General features: G+C 39.5%; 1 protein-coding gene across 8 annotated transcripts in view; it reads right to left on the reverse strand.

The window, feature by feature from the left end:
* BLVRA (biliverdin reductase A) overlaps window positions 1-21,912 on the reverse strand; it is a 36,400-nt gene extending 14,488 nt beyond the window's left edge. Inside the window, exons 1-8 of one of the 8 annotated variants that reach the window (XM_032443013.1) lie at window positions 21,149-21,415; window positions 14,138-14,396; window positions 10,776-10,881; window positions 8,751-8,882; window positions 6,482-6,601; window positions 5,527-5,624; window positions 4,024-4,131; window positions 3,175-3,346 (exon numbers count right to left, since the gene is read on the reverse strand). In XM_032443013.1, coding sequence (XP_032298904.1) covers window positions 3,175-3,346; window positions 4,024-4,131; window positions 5,527-5,624; window positions 6,482-6,601; window positions 8,751-8,869 — 617 coding nt within the window. In that variant the 5' untranslated portion in view covers window positions 8,870-8,882; window positions 10,776-10,881; window positions 14,138-14,396; window positions 21,149-21,415. Of the gene's footprint in view, window positions 1-3,174; window positions 3,347-4,023; window positions 4,132-5,526; window positions 5,625-6,481; window positions 6,602-8,471; window positions 8,597-8,750; window positions 8,883-9,013; window positions 9,035-10,775; window positions 10,882-14,137; window positions 14,397-21,148; window positions 21,423-21,819 lie in introns of those variants that run through there. The other 7 variants (XM_015854904.2, XM_015854908.2, XM_015854910.2 and 4 more) reach the window with 7 other exon arrangements.
* Window positions 21,913-24,405: the final 2,493 nt, after the last annotated feature.

Raw genomic sequence — 24,405 nt, forward strand, 5'->3', positions numbered from 1 at the left:
CACTACAAAGGCACATATGCTGCAACTCTGCATACTGTTTAAGCAGTTATGTTGCTTAAGTACCAGGTTTGCATTTCACATCAGAAAATTATTTTTTAATAGGGCTGAAAAAAAAAAAAAGCCAAACTGATTTATAGAGTCGTTTTATCTTTCCAGATTTTACACCATCACAGCTCTCACAACTACATTTTATTCAGATTAGAAGATACTTCATCTTTTCTGACTGTCTGTTGTCTCAGATGATATGTAACCATGTTGCTTGGACTGTGCTAGCTGAAAAACCAAAATGAAGAAAATGCTCTTTGTACCTGCAAAATAATTAACCTGGTTTCATTACTAAAAGCATTCTGGGTCTACTCAACATTTAATGCAACAATTGACACAGAAAAGCACGCTTTACATGTTTTCTGGATATTTAGTTATTTTTTAGACTTCATAAGCTTCATTCTCTATACAAACAATTTCGAGCAGTTATTGTCAGAATATGTTTTCCGAAAATGTCTTCTGTTTCTTTTAAATATCCTGTTTCATGTGTTGAAAACACCAGTAGTATTTATTTACTAAGCAATCAACAAGGGCAACCTTATTAACATCAGAACATATGTTGCACAAACCATTATCTGTCCAGCTTGTACAAAAAGTCCATTTTTTGACATTAACATAATCCAGGCTCTATAATACTAGGACAGGAACTCTAGTCCCAAACCAGCTGTACTGTCAGTTGAGGTTTGTCTTTTCCTGGATTGCTCAACATTTTGTCACATAAAGGCTGTCAGCTCAACTGCCTTGGAAACACAAAACAGGAAGAGGTAATCTCTCAGATAGCTGAGCTTGGGACATTAATGCACATCTCCAAAATTCGCCTGAGACAGATTAGCAGCCAGTGCAGGCTAAGCAGAATGGACATACCATAGCCTTTGCACAAATCTCTACTCAAGCAAGAACAACACAGGCTGCTGTGCTCTGCACCTGCTGCATTCTCTAAGGCAGAAAGTGGGCTGAATTAACCTGATTTCTCAAAGTAAGTGCATATATGTCTTTCAAAGAAGAGTGTGCAGAACTTTCCCATCCCTTAGTGAGATAGAACTTGAGCATGTGAGAGCTGTAAGAACATCACCATTGCTAACGGGTCGTAACTTCACTTGGAGAGTGGGCCAAATTCCCTACTGTCACACATTTACTGACGTCAATGGGGGAAGGTCAGCAGGAAATACGGTGCAGAGACCAACAGGCATACTGGAATGCTAAGTAATTTTCCAGCCAGTGTTAAGTTATTCTGAAGCACAAAACGACTGTCACAGGCATAATGAAAACACTCATGGCAACAAAATACTTACTTACTGACTGACCCACATGCAGAGTTAGCCACGAGCTAAGAAAAGCAGGTATTTTTCAGCTGTGTTGCAAGAAAAATAATCCAGGAACAGCTCTGTACCTAATACATATCACACATGGCAGCTAAGGACTACTTACAGACAGGCCAGCCAGAGAAATTCTTAAACCATCCACTAGTTCCACCTGCTGGAACTAGCTCAAAATCTCACTCTACACTGAGTTTTGCAGACACTCTCATTACTTTCAAATTACTAAGAGGGTAAACATGGACGGTGTATGGTGTTCTGTTCTCTCGTAACTAGAGAAATTATTTCTTTTATTTAGAGAGGAAGAAAGATCACTAAGACAAGATGCTTATCCCATCATAAACTGAAACAGGCTTTGTAGGAGCTCAGCTTCAACAAAACCTGCAGTGAAACTAATGGTCCAAGTGAGCCTTGATTTTTCTCTGCCCAGATATATAGTTTTACAGGTCATTATTTTTTTTAACAAAAAACTTACTCAAAATTCTTCTAGCAGTCAGCATTCATATTTGTTTTGTTGCTATTGTCTGTTTGATGGTATTTGCTGTGTTTTTAAGTTTTGGTTCTACATATGTGCAACAACAAAAAAAAGTAATTCATTATAAACAGAGGTTGGTCAGGATATTTTCCTATGTCATCATCTTTCCCCTGGTTCTCCCTAGTCTTATTTGCCTGTAAGGGCAGAACACACTTTATGGAAAAACAGGAAAATGTGAATGAAAAGAAAGGAACGAGCTGTTCTACCACCATTCCTACCTGCTAGGAAACATACAGAGATTGGTAACTTCTCTACATCTTTTAAAGTCAGACAATTCTTATGTTGCAGCTCTAGCATGCTTCAGCCTTTTTCAGCTTCCTTGAAAAGGAGATTACCTCCATGCAGATGGTTTGCAATAATAAAAATGAAGAGTTTCCAGCAAAATTCAACACCATCCTGTGCACTGAGTTGGGCACTTCATTCTCAGAATGCATAGCCCATAAGATATTTAAAAATATATTTTATAGCAAGGTCACTAAAAAGTAACCTGAAAGGTTATTGTTAACATAATAAAATGGAGTATTATAAATTGTAGTATTAGAAGAGTTTTCTGCAAGGAAGTCATACAGCAATGGCTAGACAATCTAAATAATCTTTGCTGCTAGATTCTGACTCTCACAGTCTGACAGACTGGTGAAACTTAAATGAAAAAGAAACAACCCAAAACAAGATATGGAACAGACTGATGACCTATTCAGGAAAAATCAATGTCAGTACTCCAAGTTAGACATTAATCAAGAGCTGACCTCTCTATAGTGACAAAATACAGTGCTTAAAATGTGTTATTTTCTCTTAACCTTCAGCTAGTTGCACATCGCTACAACATTATAGTGCTACATGCTACGTATTATGACTACTCCAGTGGATTTTCAAATAGTTGCATATTTCCAACCTTTAAACAAGGGTTAGTGTTCAACATACATCTAGAATGTGTATTGTTAAACAAAAAATATCCTGCCTCTGAAAGCCTTTTCTGGATGCAAGAAAAAGGCTTTTCAATCTAAGGCAAAGGAAATGCATAACTGCATTGTGAACCCATTCCCACATTCAGACAGCAGGAAAGAACATTTAAAATATTCTTGTGGTCTTCCACAGACAGTGCCTGGTTGTGGCTCTTCTTTACCATGATTGCTACAGGAAATAGTCTCAGGTCTCTTTTTCTGGCAGCACTCTAAAACCAGTATTAACATATTCTGTTTCCACAAGAGAAAGGATGTAGACCTCCTACAAATGATACCCAAACAGGCTGGCTCATCTGCTACCATAAGCATTACTCACTTCTTGTCTGCAGTCTGAAAATGAACAGTCATTCTAGAATAATTCTTATCCTTCTGTTCTTCTCTGGAGGCAGAGGTAACAGTGAGGTCTCCGAAGAGGTCAATCAGCCAAGTCAGTCGGGCAATTCCACTGAAAGCTGGGAATCCTGCTTTTGTTTCATCGAGGACACTGCCTGGTGCAATAGCAACAGGAAGACTTGAGAAATGGAAAATAATGATGCGTGCTGCACAGGAAAGGCTGAAGAAACTGCAGTATTGCAGGTTTAGAAACAGAGTGTAGAAAGGCCATCAGTGGACAAACTGAGTAGCAAGTCAACTAACACGATCAACCTTGAAATGGATTTGTTGGAGTGTTATGACAGAGAATACTGCACCAAGTACATATGCAATAAGCCTTAGAGATGTGCTGAGAACCGAAGGGTATGTGTGGATTCACATGTGAATATACGATAGAGAAGAAGAAATGCATAAAAATCTCTCCCATCACTGCCAGGGCCAAACACTAGTGTGGAAGGCTAAAAGTCTCCATTGGAAAAGTGGACATGTCCTCAGAGCTCACATTGGTATTGGAATGAGGGAACTAGATGATACCAAAATACAGGAGAGATGAAGAGTCTGCCCCCTTGAAAGGCACAGGCTTGCTTTCTTCACAAGTGGTAGTAGAAAGAGAGTAAAAGTAGTGTTTTCCAGACCCTTCTGTAACTTTAAGGAAATATCAAGAGGTGATATTTGTATGTCTAGTCAATTTACAGGCAGACTGTTATATAAAAGCTCTGGTCTGGAAGGGCTGGATCCCTGTGATGCAAGCCAACAAATCTGGTTGAACTTCAATTTCCACACAACTACTGACCTGTGAAATGTAACACTCCCTTCACTAGGTTTTTCCCAACCACCTCCTTCTTTAGCTGCTTGTATTCTTCAGTCAGAAGTTCAATATGCTCCACGTGGAGGACTTTACCTGTCATTAATAAACAAATAAACAAATCAGGCCAGATTAAATAAAAACTTTCTGTATGAAACACATCTAAGCAGGAAAGGCTTCACCAGCCACGAGTAAGAGCTCACTTAAAAATGCTCTCAAGTATGGCTTGCAAAATTACTTTAGGAGGGAAAAAAAATGCAAGCCCTATGTTGAGGCATCTGTTTGGGTTTGTGATTTTCAGGAGATAACGAATGCAGAGACTACAGTAACAATAACCACTATGTTCAACAGGAACTCTGCAATGAAACCCGACACCCAATTAAAGCTGAAAAGTAAGATTTCAAAGTAAAAAATGAGTGAATTCTTGGCCTCTTTCCCCTCATGTTTCCCTGTTCTGCATTCTTCTTCCCAGAGAGTAGGAAAGAAGATGAAGCAATAAACCATACTTCAATTGTTAGATCCAGATGGTAACAATATGATAAATAATACCCCTTCCATTGTAATTAACTGGGCTACTCTGGAAGAAAAAACAAACAAACAAAAAAGCCATCTAACACAAATTAAATCTGGCTTTCATTCAGTATCTGTTTTTCTTGTAGGTTTTCAAGAGAATCAATTTAGGCTGCTGAAAGTAGCTGCTGCTGCTTCAAGAGCAGACGTATAAATTTTGCTCAATGGAAACCCATTTTGCTAGCAACAAGGCAGCAAGTGGTGTTAGAATAAGGAAAGTGCAAAGCAGAAACCCTATACCTTCGGTACTTTAGGGCAAAAAGGATGTTTTTAAGAAGTGATAATATAAACAGGGCAGCCTATCCAAATGACTTGCACTCTGATTCTGTCCAGCATTGCTCTTTTTCTTGCAATCCAGTATATCCCCACTTACTGACCTCAGCTGAATTGCCACCTTATCAACCATGGTACTGCAGGGATGGGGTCACAAGCTTTTTGCAGTTAAAAACATCTTGATTGGGGACAAACTTTCTTTCAAACTGGGATGTCTTGCTGGACTGCAAAAGCATAAGCAGCTGTGTGTGACCAGCATGTCCCAAATCCTAGAAACTAGGGGAGCTGTTTCCAGCTTTATTTTCAGGGAAAGGACAAGGAAGTGCGTAGTCCTATGGCTGTGTTTACTAAATGCTCCACTATCACTGTGACAGAATTTCTCTTTAACAACACTACTAGTAGCAGAAGCTAAAACCTTCAGTGAGGATAAACAAACCTTACCCAGAGCTTTGACATCTGTGTATTTATCTCCCCATTGGAAATCTGAGATTCCCCACCTTAAATCTAAGATTGACATCTCTGAGACATACATACTCTGTTGCAAACTGTAATTAATAGTGGACTGCAGGGTCCTGCCTTTGAGTTTGATGCCTTTAGTGCTATTCAATAGGTAATACTGTTTGTAGCACTGAGAACAAATTCCATTACCTTTTTGCTCAGCCATCTCCCAGAGCTCATGGGAGGCCTTAGCAGACAAAGCCATGGGGTACTCAACAAGGACATGTTTCCCAGCTTCTAAAAACATTCTGAAAGGGATACAAGATCAGACTTTAAAAAGTATACTGTCACAATCATTTCTCACCGCTGTGCGACATGAGCCAGAAATGTGAGCTTGCAGCCCAGAAAGTCAACTATATTCCAGGCTGCATTAAAAGAGTGGCCAGCAGAAAGAGGGAGGTGATTGTCCCCCTCTACTAAGTTCTTGTAATGCCCCATCTGGAATACTGAGTCCAGGCCTGGGGGCCCCCAGCACAAGAAAGACTCAGAATTCCTGGAATCGGTCCAGAGGAGGGCCACTAAGATGATCTGGAAGCTAGAGCACCTCTTCTATAAAGAAAAATTGAGGGGACTGGGCTTGTTTAGCTTGGAGAAGATCCCTGGGGAGACCTCATTGTGGCCTTCCAGCTCCTGAAGGGAACATACAAACAGGAGGGGGAATGACTATTTACATGGGTTGATAGTGATAGGACAAGGGAGAATGTTTTTAAACTAAGACAGGAGATTTTAGGTTAGATATTAGGAGGAGGTTTTTCACTCAGAGGGTGACACAATGGAACAGATTGCCCAGAGAGGTTGTGGGTGCCCCATCCCTGGTAACATTCAAGGCCAGGCTGGATGTGGCTCTGGGAAGCCCTGATCTAATGGCTGGCAACCCTGCCCACAGCAGGGTGGTCCTTTCAACCCAGGCCATTCTATGATTCTATGAACCCACTACAAGGCTTATGTGGTACTTAGGGAAGTCACAGTGATGACTTCAGGTTTCTTCCCCTCCTCGGGTGTCCACATGCTCTCCTGCAACAGCTTTACATAGACACTTTATGCTCCTAAGTTAACATGGAAGGTGGAGGCAAGGGAAAACAGCAGAAAAAGCAACACAAAATACCTGATGGTTTCCTCATGGCTTCTGTTTTCTGTGCTGATAAAGGCTGCATGAATCTCTTCACTTCTTAGAGCATCTTCCAGGCTAATCTGCTTGGCCTCATTAATACTGCCAAAACTTCTCCTGTATATTTTGCATAAATACAACAAGAGCATAATCATTTCAATCCTTTCTTCCCAATTGTATGTTCTGCAGCAGCACTTAGAAACTGTTGCTATGGACCACTGAGATAAATGAAGGAAGCTTGTGATCCACGAAGGGCAAAGCACTTACAGACAGAAGCGGAACACAAAAAAGAACAAAACAAATGAGTCAGTGTATGGGTGGTGGTATCGGTACAGACACCATCCACCTGTTGAAACATATTTTTAGAAGCGTCTTAGCAAAAGAGAGGTTTTAAAAGAATAATTTGAGGGAGACCAGTGTTCCTGTGGGAGAACTACTCCCCAGCGTTGGCCTCATGGACAAAAGCACCTGAGTTGGCAAGACAATATGCAATGCAATGGACAAAACAAATGCTCAGCTGTGATGGCTCGTGACTTGCAACACATGCACCAGGCTAGCAATAAGGCGAAGGCTCCCTTGTTCAACTCACTGAGCACATCTCCACCTGAAAACAAAACATACATCCGCAGCAAAGGCCCTTCACATTAGTAAAGAATAGAGCATACAGCTTGGTTGTGTTATGGTAGATGACGAAGGGGATGAGGATAGGCCAAAATTAGGACTTGAAAAGAAAGACAGGCAATGCTTGTGCACGACTGGAATGCAAAGAGAAAGGCAGTACATATATACAAGCAAGCTGCCTGTGAACTGTGTGTTTCAACAGAATTGTTTCTCAACAGAAGTAGTGGAAATCCTATCTTTAGTATTGTTCCAGACCAGCTGTAGCAAAGGCACCAGAGAACCAGGACTGCATTTGGCAGGGAGATAAATTGGATGACCTAATGGCTCTCAAGCAGCCTGACTACATGACTTAAATATAGTTGGAAAAAATACATTCACAGTCTGAGAGCCACACATGTACCCCGTAACCATTTAAAACCTTTATGCTTATTGTTATGGAGCAGACAGTCTAGCAGGAACACTAAGAAGGAAGTATACGCATAACAGTCCCACTAAATTTCTGTTGCTCCAATCTAGCAAGAAAAATTAACAATGCTCTCTGAAAGGCAGCCTTACTGTAAGTTCCAAATTATGGGAATTTCTTTAAAGTTACAGTAGCTGTTTGAAAAAAAATGAATAAAAAGAACTTAACGATGAAATTGCATTGTGAGGAGCTTTACAATAAATAGTTTCATAAAACTGTATCTTCAATACACTTTTAAAATTTGTAAACCTTATGTTTTTTAAACATCTAGGTTTCACACATTAGCTCATTAGTATAAATATTGTATGTCTGTACATCCTGAACCTACAGTAAATTTAACCCAGACAGAACTTTATCACAGAAATTCTGTAGTGAGAAGGTCTCTTCCTTTTTATTTTTGAAGAGAATCACTTCTGCAAGGTATCTTGTCAAGGTAGCCTGTTCTTTCTTGCAAAGCTTTCTATGCTCATTTCCTAGCTGACACTCAGAATGACAGACACATTTGCAAAAATTTTCCCTTTGCAGCCAGCACCAAGAGAAATGTAAAACTTCTGATATTCACTCTGTTCCTACCAAATTACAGTCCTCCATATGAAAAAGTATGTACATCAGTGTCACGGAGTTCTCTCTAGAGCTCACTCCGGTACAGTGGGAACAAACCCGGGGGAGCAGGAACAAAAGTCCCCCCCCCCTTTTCTCTAGCGGCACTGTACGGCACGGCGCGGCGCGGCCCGGCCACGTGCGTTTAGGGAGAGGGGAAGGGAAGGGAGATTGCGATTGGGTCTAACAAAAAATGAAGGAGAAAAAAGGTGATCTGAGAACGAACGGCAGTTTAATAACCTAATAACGCTAAACAACAACAAGAGAATTTCAACAAAGAGAATACCAAGTCCCCAATCTCACCAATGGAGCTGTGGAAGGCGGGAAGCTCCGACCGCGTCGTCTCCTCGCAAGCAGCCGGGCCAGCAACCCTGTCCCTTTCCCCACTTCCCCTCCGGTGCCACTCCCCACATGCCCATTTAAGGCAGTCCACAGAAAAAAAAAACTTGTCCCCTTTACTCCCATTATTAGGCATGGTGTTCTGATGTGGAATACCAACACCAACCAAATTGCAAAACCATAACAATCAGAATAAAGAAACATTACAATATACACATTACATATTAAGAAGAAATGTCTAACCTGGATACAAATCCAAGGAGCTTCAGATGCTCTGAAGGGCTTGAAGGTATTGGATTCATCAAATCTCGAATACGTGCTAAGCCAGCAATTCCAACTCCAACCACCACAATCCCAAACATTTTGTTAACCTGACTAGAGGAATAAAGAAAAACATGTTTTTTTTCATTTAAGAGGGTAAGAAACAGCTGAGGGGGTGGGGGGGGGGGAGCTGGGAGGATAGATTATTCTTTAACTCTGCTTTCATAAAGCCAAACCTTACTCACATGTCATCAAGTATATAACAGAGATGTGATGCTAAAAGCTACTGAGTTCACTCAAATCCTTTTGAAAGGTGTTCAAGTGGTTCATCATATCACAGAACTTGTCTTAAGACCAGTATTTAATAGATAGCATATCGCAGCCCCACCATAAAATCCTTCCTTTCCATGAACGGATGGCAGACTTTGAAAGTGAAACATTTTTCTATTTATATGACAGCTTCCTTTCTGGAAAGAAGCCAAAAAGTTCTGCAAATCCAGCAGTTTTATATAAAGCTGGCTGACTTCCTGAGTGTATGCAATGCATCCTGCCCTGGACTGTCATATGGCCATTAACTGCACAGTAGGACAGCCAAAATACTCTAAGACAAAAAGCAAAGATCTTGTCTTTCCTGATGTAACTGCTGGCATGTCCCACACAGCCAAGATGAAACCAAGCATCTGATAACTTGGTCAAGACACTTGACATTTCCATGCATGAAGAAAGCTCTATGATCTCTTTAATGACAAGCAGGTATGTCTTAAAGATTTATATCTCCCGAGTGCATATCCCTACCACAACAGCATCATAGGGAGAATGAGCAGGGCAGTACTTTCATTGGCCAGCTCACTGGTGATGAACTATTTCTATTATGATTTGCCCTTGATCTGTTGAAACTGAAGTCAATTAGCATAACCTTTCAAACCTCAAATGAGAACTATTCATCTACCACAAAGTAATGCTTTGTAAAGTAATTTTAAAATTTATGGGAAAAAAATAGCTTTAAAACAATCCAAGTCAGCCTCTCTGCTTTTTGTTTGGTTGGTTGGTTGTTTTTTGTTGTTGTTGTTTTTGTTAATTTCATCTAACCACACCTTCCCTTCAGACCCTGCTTCTTTTCTGGTGGCCCTCCCTCCACTGTCAATCCCAGCATAGCCTTGTGCCATTTCCCTACTCATCTCTGAAAAACACATGGCTTCAGCTCCTCTACACTGTCACATCAGAATGCTCTAGGCAGCATTAATATCCACCTTTACCATGGCCATCTCTGAAGCTCTTCCTTGGACTCACTCTTGTATTCAATATACTTCTTTGCACCACAGAACACAAAACTGGACAAAGCACTGCAGTTGTAGCCATGTCCTTCCTAAAGCAATCAGGACACTGCTGACCTTTGCAAGAAAAGGACAATATGGACTGAAGTTCAGCTTGTTCAGCACCTTCTGCAAGTTCCTTTCTAGTGTTCCAGCCAGGAACTGGTGCACAGTTATTCCATCCAAGGCACAGCTCTCTACACTTGCCTTTGCTGAAATTCATAAAGTTCCTGTGCCATTTCTTCAGCACGCTCAGATCCCTCTAACAAGCAGCTCTTCTTACTGGTGTACTGATCACTCCCCAGAGTTTGATTTTACTCATAGAATGGCTGAAACTGCACTCAATCTCATCATCCAGGTAGTTAGAAATGATATTAAACACTATCAGACATGATATCAAACTTTGAGGGATGTCACTAATTGACTGTGCAAATTTGAATTGCTTGAACTTAATGTCACAGATCACAAATATTTGAGCCAGTTTTCCACACACTGTACAGCTTACATACTCAGTCCACACCTCACCAATGTGATCATAAGAACACCACAGAAGATCACACCAAAGGCTTTGCTAGAGTCAAACTTAAAACTATTCACCATTTTTTTCTTGTCAATAGCACCAGTCATGGAAGGTGACTGGACTGGCCAGGCACTGTTTGTCCAATAGTAACTGTTCACAAACATCTTCTTGTACCTTACATGCTTGCATGTCTTCCAGGAGGACTTGCTGCATTGCCTTCCCAGAGACCAGGATGAGGGTGACCAGTCTGCAGTTCCTGTGATACTCACTCTTTCCTACCCTGAAGACAAGATAAATGCTTATCTTTTTGCCTCACAGTAACATCAGATGTTCAATGAGCAAAATCACTACATCACTGTACATCTCTGCTATGGGTAATGATATATTACCACAGACTGTTATCCTGTTCTGAAAACTGGGAGGTCTGAGAACAGACAGGGGTAAGCTGAGGCATAAAATGCACTAAACACTTTGAATTTTCCCTTGCCTCTGGCCCAATGGAACAGCAGACCCACATTTGGTCTTGTTGCCACAGAAGCCCTTCCTGTTGCTAGCTTAAGCGCCAGCTGAGAGAGTATCTGAAAGCTGTAGGCCTTACAGTAATACTGAAGTGATGTGCACAGTCGGGACAGGCAGCAGCCAGGAGAGGCAAAGGAGAAGAGCGACGAAGAGAAGAGCCTGATCAGGTGACCTTGCCAGGAGTTATATCTCCTCTCTGACAGCAAAGCCCACTGGGGAATGTAGTTCTTCTTCTCTTCTGGACAGATACCCAGAACTGGAGCATTAACACTTTAGCTCCCAGCACACTACATACACGATGTTATGATGTGGAATACCAGTAACCTGAAATCATAAAACCATGACAGCAGAGTACTAGTGCTCTCTTGCCCTTCAAGGCAGCCTCCCATGAGATCTTGCCAATCATGGCATGGGTCACTTTCATTAGTCCTAACTAAAGGCAGAACTTGTGGAAAAAAATAATAAAAATAAAAATAAAAATAAAAATAAAAATAAAAATAAAAATAAAAATAAAAATAAAAATAAAAATAAAAATAAAAGCAGAAAGGAGATGATGAAAGTTGTTTGAACACTAACATGCTGGGGCAGCAGTTTGTGGTTTTGCTCTGCCTTTGCTGGAACCTTGGGATAAAACCCTTCTGCAAGAAAGAGATTATCAAGAAGGCAACACCCAGCACTCTATCACTGTTACTTCTCTTCTAGAACATGAATTGAACAGAAAATGAGAGCCAAAGATAAGTAATCTCTAAAACCTGTCAGGCCTGTTTACCATCCATCTGCATGTTTTGGAAATAAGCAACAGCACCTAGTAGTTTCAGAACTGCCCTTGAGCTGTTTATAACAGTCTTACCAATCCTTTCCAAGCATATCTCCTTTGCTAGTATCCCTTTTTCTGGCTAACACATGTCAGTCCACAACTTCCTGGTAGGTACACAGAGCCTGGTAGGTGAGTTAAAACTTCAAGGCAGCAACTCATCAGACAACAGTCTCACTCTGACTAGCCCTACTACACCTTGGAATAGCCAGAGCAGTCTTCTCTTCCTGACTTTTAAATGCAAATTGAACAATACATCTGCATGCTTTTACAGTTACAGGCAGGTTTACTTGTCCAGGCTTTCCAATTAAATTCTTTCCAGCTGGTTTCCAAAGCTTAAGTTACTTGGAGAATCAGCCCTATGAGGAAAGACTGAGAGAGCTGGGGCTGTTTAGTTTGGGGAAAAGGAAGCTGAGGGGAGACCTTATTTCTCTCTTCCAGTATCTGAAAGGTGCTTACAGTGAGAGCTGGGCAGGTCTCTTCTCTCTGGTGACAGGATGAGGGGAAAGTTGCAGCAAGGTAAGTTTAGGTTGGACGTTAGGAAACACTTCTTTACAGAAAGGGTAGTTAAACACTGGAATAGGCTCCCCAGGGAGGTGGTTGAGTCACCATCCCTGGATGTGTTTAAGAGCCATTTGGATGTGGTGCTCAGAGATATGATTTAGCAAAGCGTTGTTAGGGTACTATGGTTAGGCTGCGGTTGGACTTGATGATCTTTAAGGTCTTTTCCAACTTGAGTAGTTCTATGATTGATATAGTTAGATTGAGATCTAGCCCACAATTCACTGTGTTATCGGTGCCCAACAAACATCTTCACTAAAAAGTGAAAGTTAACAATAAACAGCAGCTTATAAATGATATATTGTCTCCAACATTAATAACTGAGCAGAGTGGAAAATGTTATTAAAATTTACTTGTTGCAACCTAACTCCACCAACTCCAGAGCCCATGGCTGCCCTGACTCACATCCCAGAAAGGCTGCACTCCACATCCTGCAACTCCGTACTGGCAGTAATAACTTTTCATAAAACTCATAAAACTGTAAGAGGTACTGTAAGAAGCTGAAGATCTGTTTTTAATACATCCCATCTTCCACCCTGTGGGAGACAGAATCAGAAGTGCTGTGAAATGCCTGTGTGAGCATGAATGACCATCTTGCCCTGTTGCTCTTCTCCACCCCTAGTGAGCACTTGTGGTTCAGATTTGGTCAAAAGAGTCATGAGAAAAAAAAAACAAAGCAAGTAACACTTTTGAGGCACAGTCCTAGAGACAGGCATACAAAAGAAACCAAGTCCTTCTTGATCTAGCTAGTTTTGTTTGAAAATCTGCCCTGGAATACTGCATTATTTCAGAAGGGGTAGGGGGAATAATGGTGATTTCTGGGGTCAGTTTCAATGGTGGTCCTTGCCTATTGTACATGCTTTGCAAGAGACAACTGATTTCTACATGTGACAGCAGATGGCCAAACTCCTTTTGAATATATCTGCACTGCTAGCTCTGAAACTGGCCAGGAAGGAACTGAACTCATCTTTGGGCACCCCCAAAAAAAGCTAGGGAGAAGAAATGAAGGAATCCAGTTTTTAATTTTTTATATTAATATAATTATATATTAATTATATAATTAATATAATTATATATTAATATATTTTATTTCATAAAATATATACTAAAACCAAACATACAAATAAAACAACAACAACACAACTCTTACCATGAAATTTCCAGGAAATACTCTGGAGAGAATTAGGAGTCTTGTGAAGCTTCTGGGTGGGTAAGTAAACAATCCCACATAAGAGCTATTAGTTAACCAAAAGGCTGTAGTTGATTAGTACATGAATAAAGAAAAGAGCCACAAACAATCTCAAAAAAATATATTTTGAGCTTTAGTGTGCTGCAACAATTTTAAAAAGTGAATTTGTACATGGTTATAGAAGAAGAAAAGAATGTTTTAGCAGACAAGTGTCAATTTCTTTAAAGCCCAAATTTAGATGAGGATTCAGAAGAACAAGCTGTAGTATGGAGCTATCAGCAATTCACAAATCCTTTTTTTTATCATGGGATCAAACAATATTATAGCTTCAGTTCATGTCTTTGACGGAACACAGCCAGGAGAAAACAGGTCTGAGTAAATTCTAGCTCAAATAAAGTATATGACGCTATTGAATGATCTCCTTTTCCTCAAAATGCATTCTCCAACCCTTACCTGCTTAACACCGGTGCAGGCACTAAATTCATATGCATTCTCTGGTTTCAAGCTGAACCAAAATAAAGCCACCATGATCTCTGCACAGGTAAGCAGCTGGGGAGCCACAGGAAAGCTCAATTTCCAGGCTGTGTTCTTATTTTCTCCCAGAAGTTCTCTTGGTAAACCAAAGCAAGCAAATCAGATCCTTTTCCTGGTCATTCTTCCCAGTTCCAAAGCAAGGGAAATCTCTCTCTACTGCAAAGCATCCTTGGGCAGACTGATGATAAATGTAAGGCAGTAAGTAGGTATTACTACAACCTGCGTTCTTCTTCTTTGCTGTAGGAAACCACTACACAGATTAGGCATCTAGAAAAGGTGGGTATAACCACATTTTGCATTCAAATACCTATTTAAAACAATACAATAGAAAGTACAACATTAAAAAATTTCTTATTTCTTTTTTCTTGCTATTAAGTTCAATTGAAGTCCTAGCCCTACAAGTAATTAATTATATGCATACTTAGCCTTAATCATGACTAATCAGATTGATAAATGAGAATACTCATAGAATTACATTAGGAAATAAGAGATTTTGCTACTAACTGTAACATTAGTAGGCACAAGAACAAAGCAAATATCCAGCCACAAGTATGTTCTTTTAATATCTTTATGAACTCAACCCAAAAGATGATACCTATCTTCCTGTCACTGCATTCCAGCTTTGTGAAAGGCTGGTCTATTTTGAGAATTGCTCCTACCCACAAATAAATAAATAGATAAAAAGACAGACAGATAGATAGAGATAAATATAATATAGTGCTCCTGCTAGAAGCTACCTGCAGTCACCATAAAGATACTGCTTGCTGTGGCTGATGAAACCTTGTGTCCATCATAAGCATTTCAGCTCATAACACCAGGGGCCTGCCCTGTACTCTCTTCAGAGTAAAAAACATACACATTGTCAGAAGCTGCTCATAAAATTGTAGTTGGTCAGACAAATTTCCCAAATTCCCTACCCTGGAAAAATGTTTAAATTCTTGAAAATAAATTGACATTGATTGAAAGTCTGATTTATTACTAGATTAAGATAACTTTGAAAGTAGATAATGTTTAGCATAACATTGTAATCTTAAAAATAATTCATACTAGTAGCTCTGTCATTTTTATCAGTCTACCCCTCTTCAGCAGGGCCTGGAAAATGCAATCGAAGCTCTCAATTCCCATTAAATTTTGGAAAGCTATAGATGACAGCAACTGCTCTAGTGTAGGAGAAAAAAACAGCTCTTGAATTAAGAAGAATAACCTTGGTTACTCAAATTCCTGATAATTTTACAGCCCAATATTTTCATGCTATTGGCCATCACAGAACTCAAGAATTGCCACTAGCCAGCCATTAACTTTTTTTCACATGAGCAGTCAGTCTGCAATTTTATGTCTTTTAGCAGTCAAGCAGTCCTCACATTATACTGCTCTTAAGAATATCCAAAGAAACTGAAAAAATCCCCACCAGCCACTAGAGGAAGCGCTTGGTATGATGCCAATATATATTAAAATAAATAAATTAAATGAAATTAAATTTAAAAAAAAAAGTTAATTAAAGACTTATATATAAAGACTATAGGAACTCTGATAGGTACTTTTCCAAAGTGCTTCAACTTTCCAGCGTATCTTATGTAAAGTTTTAGGAAAGACAATGCTTTGTGCTTAACTGGACGCATTTCAAAAGTGAGTTCTTCATCTCCTCTTCCAGCTTATAGGTCTACCCCCTTCAAACCTTGAGATTTCTAAAATGAGAAAGGCAGTTTTATATAACAAGTGAATAACTGAATTACTCAGAAGTTTTAGATTTCCAGTACGGTCAGATAGCTTTGAGCATCTCTAGACCTGAAACTTCACATCTGCTAACCCAAAGCTTGAAGCCACTAAAAAAAAAAAAAATAATTTCATACAAAACAGTCCCAACTTATAGCTGTCTGTCTACTCAGATTCACAATCACCAAGAGTCACTGTCTAGTCTCAGAGACCTAAAAACAGCCATCAGCAAAAGAGAAGATTCTGACTCAGTCCTCTCCAACTACTACCAATATTCAAAAAATATGTAGAGAGAAATGAATACATACCATGACACACACATCAGGTACCTCCGTTCATTACACAGGAGTATGTATAATGAATAGAAAACGCACTAAAATTGATAATCTGACTTGATGGTTGGGTCCGTGCAGTAACATTTGCTAAAGAAGGATACAGGGTGGATTGTGACAGTATTCTAAAGGTACTGTAGGTTCAACATACTCTGTTAAATCCTGCTGGATAGGGATTGCTGAGGCTGCTGGCAGCACCTACAAAACTCATGGCCTTCTCCAAAATCTCAGTACATCTATATACAAAATTGGTGAACTGGCTTAAAAAATGTTTTACACTTCCCAATCTACCTTCGGTGGTGTTCAATGGTGTTAGTGAAGCTAATGGCCTGCTCAGATATTTTAAAAACACAACCCAACTAAAAACAGGCAAAAAAGTCTACTAGTGTTTACCAGTAATTTATTCTAACCACTGTGGTTCAATAACTGGATAATATCTTGTCAAAGGCAGGACTGGTGCATTTGCCTAGCTTTGCAGTAACTTAAGCAAACTCCCACAAAAGTTCAGGTACCAGCAATACTAAAGTCATGATAGGCAGGCAATGTAACTTGTAAGAGAGGCAGAGAAAGAACCCAATCGTGGAAGTAAGGGATTTCCAAAATGAATACTTCTAAATGATAATTACAGATATCTTTCTCTTTCCTAGATTTTACTTAAATATATGCACTTCATTTTTCTGCAGTAATTCGTTGAAAAGATTTTCTTAGCATTAGAAAAGAGCTCCAATTTTCTCCTACATGTTGATTTCTGTAACTGCACCATTACTGTAAATGGCCACTAAGTTCTGAAAAATAGAAAGTGGCTGTACTGAACCGTTACCATCCTAAGCTATCAATGGCAGCATAAAAAATATTCTGTAGTGCACCAGCAATCCTGTTCATTACATTTTTCAGCTTTACAGCTTTAAAATAATTCAGTCTAAATGCATTCTTTCTCATTATTCTGAGGTTCTGGGTGAATGTACAAGGTAAAATTCTATTATTTAAGCCACATTATTTCAGGCTTGATTGTGGCATCTTTATAAAATTGGTTTCAGACAAATTATTTCATTATTTGGCACTATAAAATCATTGCTTTAGAAGAGAACACAGGTCAAGAGTTCATTTGCCTTCTCCATCCATATCTTATGAATCTGATCTGATGGGGACAAGAATCTCAGTCCTTTACATATCAGTATCTGTCATTAAGTCTAAATACAGATAGGGATTTATACAAATAAGTTAATCACACCCTCAACCACACACAGTTCAGCCTGAGAAAAATTAACTAATTTCTCTGAAGATAAATTTGAACAAGCTTCTGTGGTCTCAAAATTCCTCATTAAATGAGGAACTAACCCATCTTTTGTTGCTAATCTATGTCAGAACACACACTTATAAATACTAAGTGCATTCTCTCTAGAAACAGAAAGGTTCACAAGGCTTTACAGCTTTTAGCATAGGTAAATCCTTCCATGGTGCTTCAGTTGGAATGACCATGGTCTTGGCTCTTCCCCTCACAAACCATACTACTTTTCTCTTACTTAGGGATTATGGGATGATTTAATAACTCTATATTCATTGGAAGCTTTCATTTGCTCTCACTCACAGAACAAAGGCAGCAGTAAGACAATAAAGATGCTGACTACACATTTCACTAAGAAGGGAAAGTAATAAACACTGCAACATTACTCGAGCCATGAGAACAGCTTTCTTTATAAGCAAGCATAGAGCAGCCTTTAATGTACCATTCAGGATAGTTACTATAACATAGCACAAACACCTGTTGCCCAAGCCAGGGTCTTCTTAAGTAGTTTACAATGCTATACTAACAAGAAAGAGGAAAAAGAAAAAAAAAGAAAAAAAACCAACAAAAACCACAGACTTCTTTAATTCTGTTGAACTTACGTTATCAAAGGAAGTTCATTTCTATTTAACATGGTGAATTTCACTCACTTGGAATAACTGGATTAGCAAATCCATGTCATTATCTTTCCCAGACAGGTGAGTTTTATGCAATATTTTTCCAAGTAAAACAGTAATGCTGTGATTGGGTTGCAAACATTTGTGTAAAGAATGCTTGAGTTCAGTTAAATTTAAATAAATAAATATAATAATAATAATAATAATAAAAATCCAAAGCTGTTTTTGCTTACTTGAGAAGAAAAAGGTCAAAAGTATTTTTATATTTCTGTTACTACTGAGCTTCCAGATGTAAGCCCAACATATTTGCCCTACACGGATAAGAACATCGCTCAAGGCTGGCTCCTGAGGAGGTGGACAGCCCCTTGGCAACCTTTGTTCTAACAAGTTACAACAGGGCATGTAAACATTCCATGTTTTCTACCCCAGGATTAAGCTGCTAAGCACCTTATCTGTCTAACAGGTTTTCTTCTGCAAGCCCCATTCACCCCCCTCTCCATCAAGTAAGGATTCTGATGCCTTACATTATTGCTTATGTTGTCCTTTATTAAGCAAGTTCTCTTACTACAATAAGCAGTAATGGCAGTTTTCAGAAAGATTGCCTGAAAATTGAAAGATTTTTGCTGGTCCTGCATATGTTGATATAGCTACATGTCAAACAAATCAACTTCTTCCCCTGAGGAGTTATTCTCCCACTGCAAACTTTCCTGACAAATATTGAAGTCCTTGCTCATGGTTTCTCTACTTCTTTCCAACTCTGGTTTACACTTATGCCCTCTGCCTGACTACTGCAAGAGAAGCACAGACAGAACTACAATGGACAACACCATCAATGATGGAAAACATTTATTCCCTAAAGCTTCTTACAAAAAATCTGCACAGAAGTGCATGAAGCACAATATCCTTCCTATAAGCCATAGACAACTGAGATGACTTTAGACTTAACATTACAAAACAAAAACACCAATGTGCTTTTAAGTCTCTTATCTTAATTCAGATACCCAAGGGCAAGACAGGAAGTGATCTCAGTTGTAATACAAAATCTTGTCAGTTCATGTATAGACTCACCTTCACCTGTTTCAACAAGAGTGATTTCTTTTCAGTACATACAAGAGGCCCTCCTACCATCCTGTTCTATCTTCTAGAGTTAGTTTCTGAACTTAGTGAATACTACTAGTTTGACCCTCAGTTAAAAGGATACATCTCAGAACTGAATGTGGTGGTATTCTTGTTTATTCTGGAAATACTTGGTTAGCACGAGAATTTATGAAGTATTGACAGTTTAAAACAAAACAAGAACAAACTTCAAAGACTGAGTCTCATTTTTTAGCTATAGAAAATTTGCCCTGCACTTTCCACAAGTTAAATACAAACCATACTGAATTGATTAAAACTCCACTTTCTTTCCAGAAACTAAGTTTACATGCTAAAGAAACTGAGATTGGTATTAGAATAAAGGCTTTTGACAATGTTCACATGAATTTACCAGGACAAGTCTACATTACATTAGCCCTCAAGCGTAAGGGAAGTTCCCTGATCCTACAATAGAAATCATACTAATCATTATTATTTTACCATCAGTCATGGAATGTCTAAGTTCATAACTTTAGTGAACAAGTGTTTGCTAGGTGTCTGTTTAGTTAAGCTTCAACGGAAGTCTTCTGGCACCTTGAAGGAAGGTTCATGCTATTAGTTTCCAGTGGAAACAATGATTCTCTTTGTAGTGAGGCAGTAACATAATAGTACTACCTCTCTACATAACTACATACGTTGGTGGAACAAAACCAGTGTTTTCTTAGAAAAATATTATTAGTTTATAATCATAAAATTTGTAAAGGATATTTTCTTCCAAGCTGGAAATCTCATCAGCTAGGCTGGTCTCCTTTTACTTAGCTGAATTTTGAACATTTAACTACTGCTTTTCATTTTGTGAAAATTAAACTTCAAGTTGGATTTGTATTATTGAAACAGATTTGTCTTTATTTTCCCATTATTCACATAGATGACAGAAAGATGCTCAAGCATAATCTTTTAGATTTCTGGCATGGTGTCGATTTGCACTGCATTAGCCAGAGAACTAACAGCTGAATGACTACCTTCAGCTCAGGAAAATTAATTTGGCAAACCATTTTAAGGGGCTTGATTTCACAGAATATCAATTAAGTAAACTGTTGTCCTAATTAACACTAGCTTGATTGTTTGAACAACGTCCAATAAAATAGTTCAGAATAATGCCAGGAGAGTTATATAAACGCTGAGCCTCCCTTTCTATGCATAAACAGTCATTATGCCTTTTTTTTTTTTTTTTTTTTTAAACAGAGATAAACGATAGCTGTGACTGAAGGATAAATGAAGAGTCAGCTTTACACACAAATTCCATACTGTATCTGAGAAAATAAGAATTGCAGCTTCCCCACCAAAAGTTTTTTGGATATATGACCCCACCACATTCCTTTCAAAAATGTAAATATTATCATCACTACACTAGGTAAACTGAAGTACATCAAGGGTTATGGGCCACTACTTCAGGAGATGTCAAACGCAGGAGATGTCAAACGCGTGCAGCAGACAGATTTTAACAGGACTTGCAGGAAGCTCAGCACTCCTTTGTGCAAGCTCAGGAAACAATCTGGGAAAAGGTTTTGAATGAACTTTTGCTGGCCACCCACGATGCTAACTGGATACTTTTCTGTCGTTTATAAAATAATTCTCTGCTTCGCTGCAGGTCAGTCATTTTTCTAAAGGGCTTTTCTGTTCTATCTGTTCCCCCTGTCCCCGACCATGGCCTGTCCCCTCGACACGGTGGGAGCCCCTGAAGCAGCTAGGAAGCCCAAGAAGTGCAGGACTCCCATAATTCTTCCCAGCAGAGAGGGGAAACGCTGGTGACAATAAATTTTCAGAAAGGCAGAGTGGATTCACAAAACAAAAACGGTGCTTCCAAACCTTAATTGCTGTTAGAAGATTTTAAGTAATAGTCACTAACCTCTTAAATTCGCAAAGGAGAAATGTGATCTTGTTTAATTCTCCTTCACTCCCTGCAGCTCCTTCTTACACAACGCTCTGCAGATCCAGCATATCAATGCACTGCTCGCCCTGCTGCTATCATCGCAGCAACACCCCCTTGGCCGGGAGTCCAATAAGGACATCGTAGGGGCGGGCTATGGCCAGAAGCAGCTACAGCCGCAATAAGGTAGGCACCGGCATTGAGGCTTCGAGCTATCACCTCACCCAGAAAACGCTGAGAAGGGTAGGAAGGGACAGATCCCCCGGGGACCTGGGAAAGATCCCAATTAAGCCAAAGTAACAGCCGTCCCAGCGAGGCACTACCCGGACCCCAGCGTGCCAAGGCTTGTTGAGGCTGGCATCCATTAGCATTTCCATCCACGGGCTTCATACTGTAGGCTGGGAGTTTCAGCAGTGCCAAGCCTCTCATAAAAAAAGCGATGACGTCTGTGCCTGGCTTTGCCCTAGCAAGCTGCATATGGAAAATTGCTGTTGGGACAGTCCAGGCATTACACAAGCGTTACACTCAGGGCTATTTCCCCCCTATCTGACAGAGACTGCTTCCTGGTCCACAAGACACCAACGCTAGCTTCAGCAATAGCTTTTCCTTAGAGAAACACTCTGCCGAGCTCTTTTACCCTCTTTACTAACCTTGCAACTTGGGCTTCTTATCTATATGCAGGAGGACTTGTGCTCAGGGCTTGAAAGATAAAAGCCTGTAAAGGTGCAGCTGTCTTCCCAGATGCCAGTAGTTCCTGCAATAAACAGGATATGAAAGGATGAAAATGTAAATCCCACAGCTCACATTATATCATGCTGATGTGGGGCATTTACAGACCATGCTAGCACCTAAAACTGTCGAAGTCAGACTAGAGATACAAATATTAAGAAACAAACAATTTGCCTCAGATGTAAAGTAAAAATAACTGGTGAAATCAGTAACAACACACTTCCACCTGAGTGTGTTCTATTTAACCTGTGTAAGAGAAACTGTTGATCACAGCCTGAACCTCTGATTAACCACATGAGGCAAGCAATGAGTCAGCTGCAGGAGCACAGGTGAAGGTAATTCAGCTGTGCTTCAGGAAGGGGTGGAGCTTGGCTCCACTTCTCCCAGATCCCATTTAAGGGCTGACCACCATTATTATTATTTCTGGAGATTGTTCCTTTGTGGAGTTCTTGTTAGTGCCTATTTTGAAGACCTTAGAGTTAATGAGTCCTTTTCCTTAGTTACCCTATGGCTATCCCTTTCCTACTATATTTGTGTTATTCCAACTATACATTATACTTGAATTATTTCAACCATACAGTACTATACTTGTGTTATTTCCACTGTACAGCCTGTATCCAGTAAAACTTAGGTCAGGCTGTATTTCAGTAAGAAGAGTGTAATTTTTTATTTTTTTTTTTTCCTTCTAGGCTTGAGAATTCAGTTATGTATCTCTTAATTTTTTTTAATGCTAGATTTCTGCAGGATGGGATTGCAATGGTATGTAACATACCTTTTTCTTTTGAGATTTTCTTATTCGTTTCTTCCATGCAGTGAACTTCCTCACTAGCAAATAGTCAGGGACCCACTTAGCCTCCTTATAGCTATATGTTTTTTTCTATATTCGTGTTATCTGTGTTATCTGAGCCACTTACAGAGTCCTAATACAGACAAAGCCTGCATGGTCTAACATAATGTTATCTGAACATTGGGTTTATGCTGATATGATTATGGTGAATGTTTCAAAATTCTTTCCCCTTCCTCTCAGCTGCTTTATAGCATCACAATCCAAGGTGGCCAAGGCACAGATCTACCTATCAGAAGTTCTAATTTATAGTGATAACACAGCTGCAATAAGTTGGAGCTCCAAAGTATGATGAAAGGATTACTTACAAGTCTGATGAGCAGGAAGTTTGAAGAACATCAAAGCATGAATGAAGGCCAGCAATATATGTGTTGTACTGCATATAGAAGTACTGTCAGACCAGGATGTATGGCATTTAAAGATACACAAAGCAAGTTCAACATATGGTATAGCTAATAACTAGCATGTGATTCTAAGCTTAGCATAAAGTAATGAATCAGTTAGCACATGATAAGAAACCATAATGAATAGCAGAATAAATGAAATAATGCATGCGGACTGAGGCAGTTGTAGTTCAGTGTTCAGCTTCAATAATAATGCTAGTATTAGTACAGCCACATGTTCCATAGTATCCAAGACCCATTTGATCTCATAATTAACCTTATGAAAGAGAAAAATCCCTACTTTTCTGACAGATCAGCTTCTAAAACATGGGTGGGAGTGGCAACAGAAGGCAGAACAGGAGTACAGAAATGCTTCTTCTGGAAATTCCTGCATTTAGGTTGGTTTAAACTTGTTGGGCAATGATACTTTCTGGCACCACTGCTTGCTGTTTGCCCCCATGCTATGCCATAGGTTTGTTTATTTATTCAGATGGCTAGATAACAAATGAAACACTTGGAGCCAGACCTGAGCAAGGTTAGGGAGTGGGTGAGCTGCTTTTTTGATGGCTAGAATGGAACCTGGACTCCAGAGTGTGGGAATCAAATGTTGCTTCTGCATTTAGAACAAGATAAGGATATTTTATTTCAAGGTCTCAGTATACAAGTTAAGCAATTTGTAGTTATTAGGTAGAAGTCATAGGTACAAAGACTGCAGCTCCTGTCTGCCCAGCCATCTGAAATAAAACTACTGATTTTTGGTGCTGGACAAATAAGACCTGAGTAATAAAGGATCCAAAGATGAGAAGTTAAAATAATTAACAATATACCTGTATAAACTAGCAACAATGTACGTTTTAATGTTTTGTTGTACACACTGTAAAATACAGAAGTTGTGACATACCTAAGGATGTGCCTGAAGAGATATCTGGAAGGACTGGAATCAACTCCCCCCTCCCAGCTCTTTGTTTAAAAAGGCCTCTGGGACAGAATGTAAGAAGCTTTGAAGGGAATCAACGTATCAATATGATAAGACATCGTGGAAACAAAAATAGCAGGATGGCGACTGACTGGCACAAGATAGCACCTGAATTAACAAGTTTCAGAATGTAGTTAACAAATGCAGGCCTCGGGTAACATTGTAACATGGAAAACCCAACCAAAGGGGAAACGGGAGGGGAAAACATATGGGAGACAAGGTATAGAAACTGTAACATCATGTCCTTAGGTGCGCTTTTGCAATCAGGGTGCCTGCCATTGCAATCATGATTAAAAACTGCTTT

Source organism: Coturnix japonica, chromosome 2 (genome assembly GCF_001577835.2).
Source record: "Coturnix japonica isolate 7356 chromosome 2, Coturnix japonica 2.1, whole genome shotgun sequence".
NCBI classification, from domain to species: domain Eukaryota; kingdom Metazoa; phylum Chordata; class Aves; order Galliformes; family Phasianidae; genus Coturnix; species Coturnix japonica.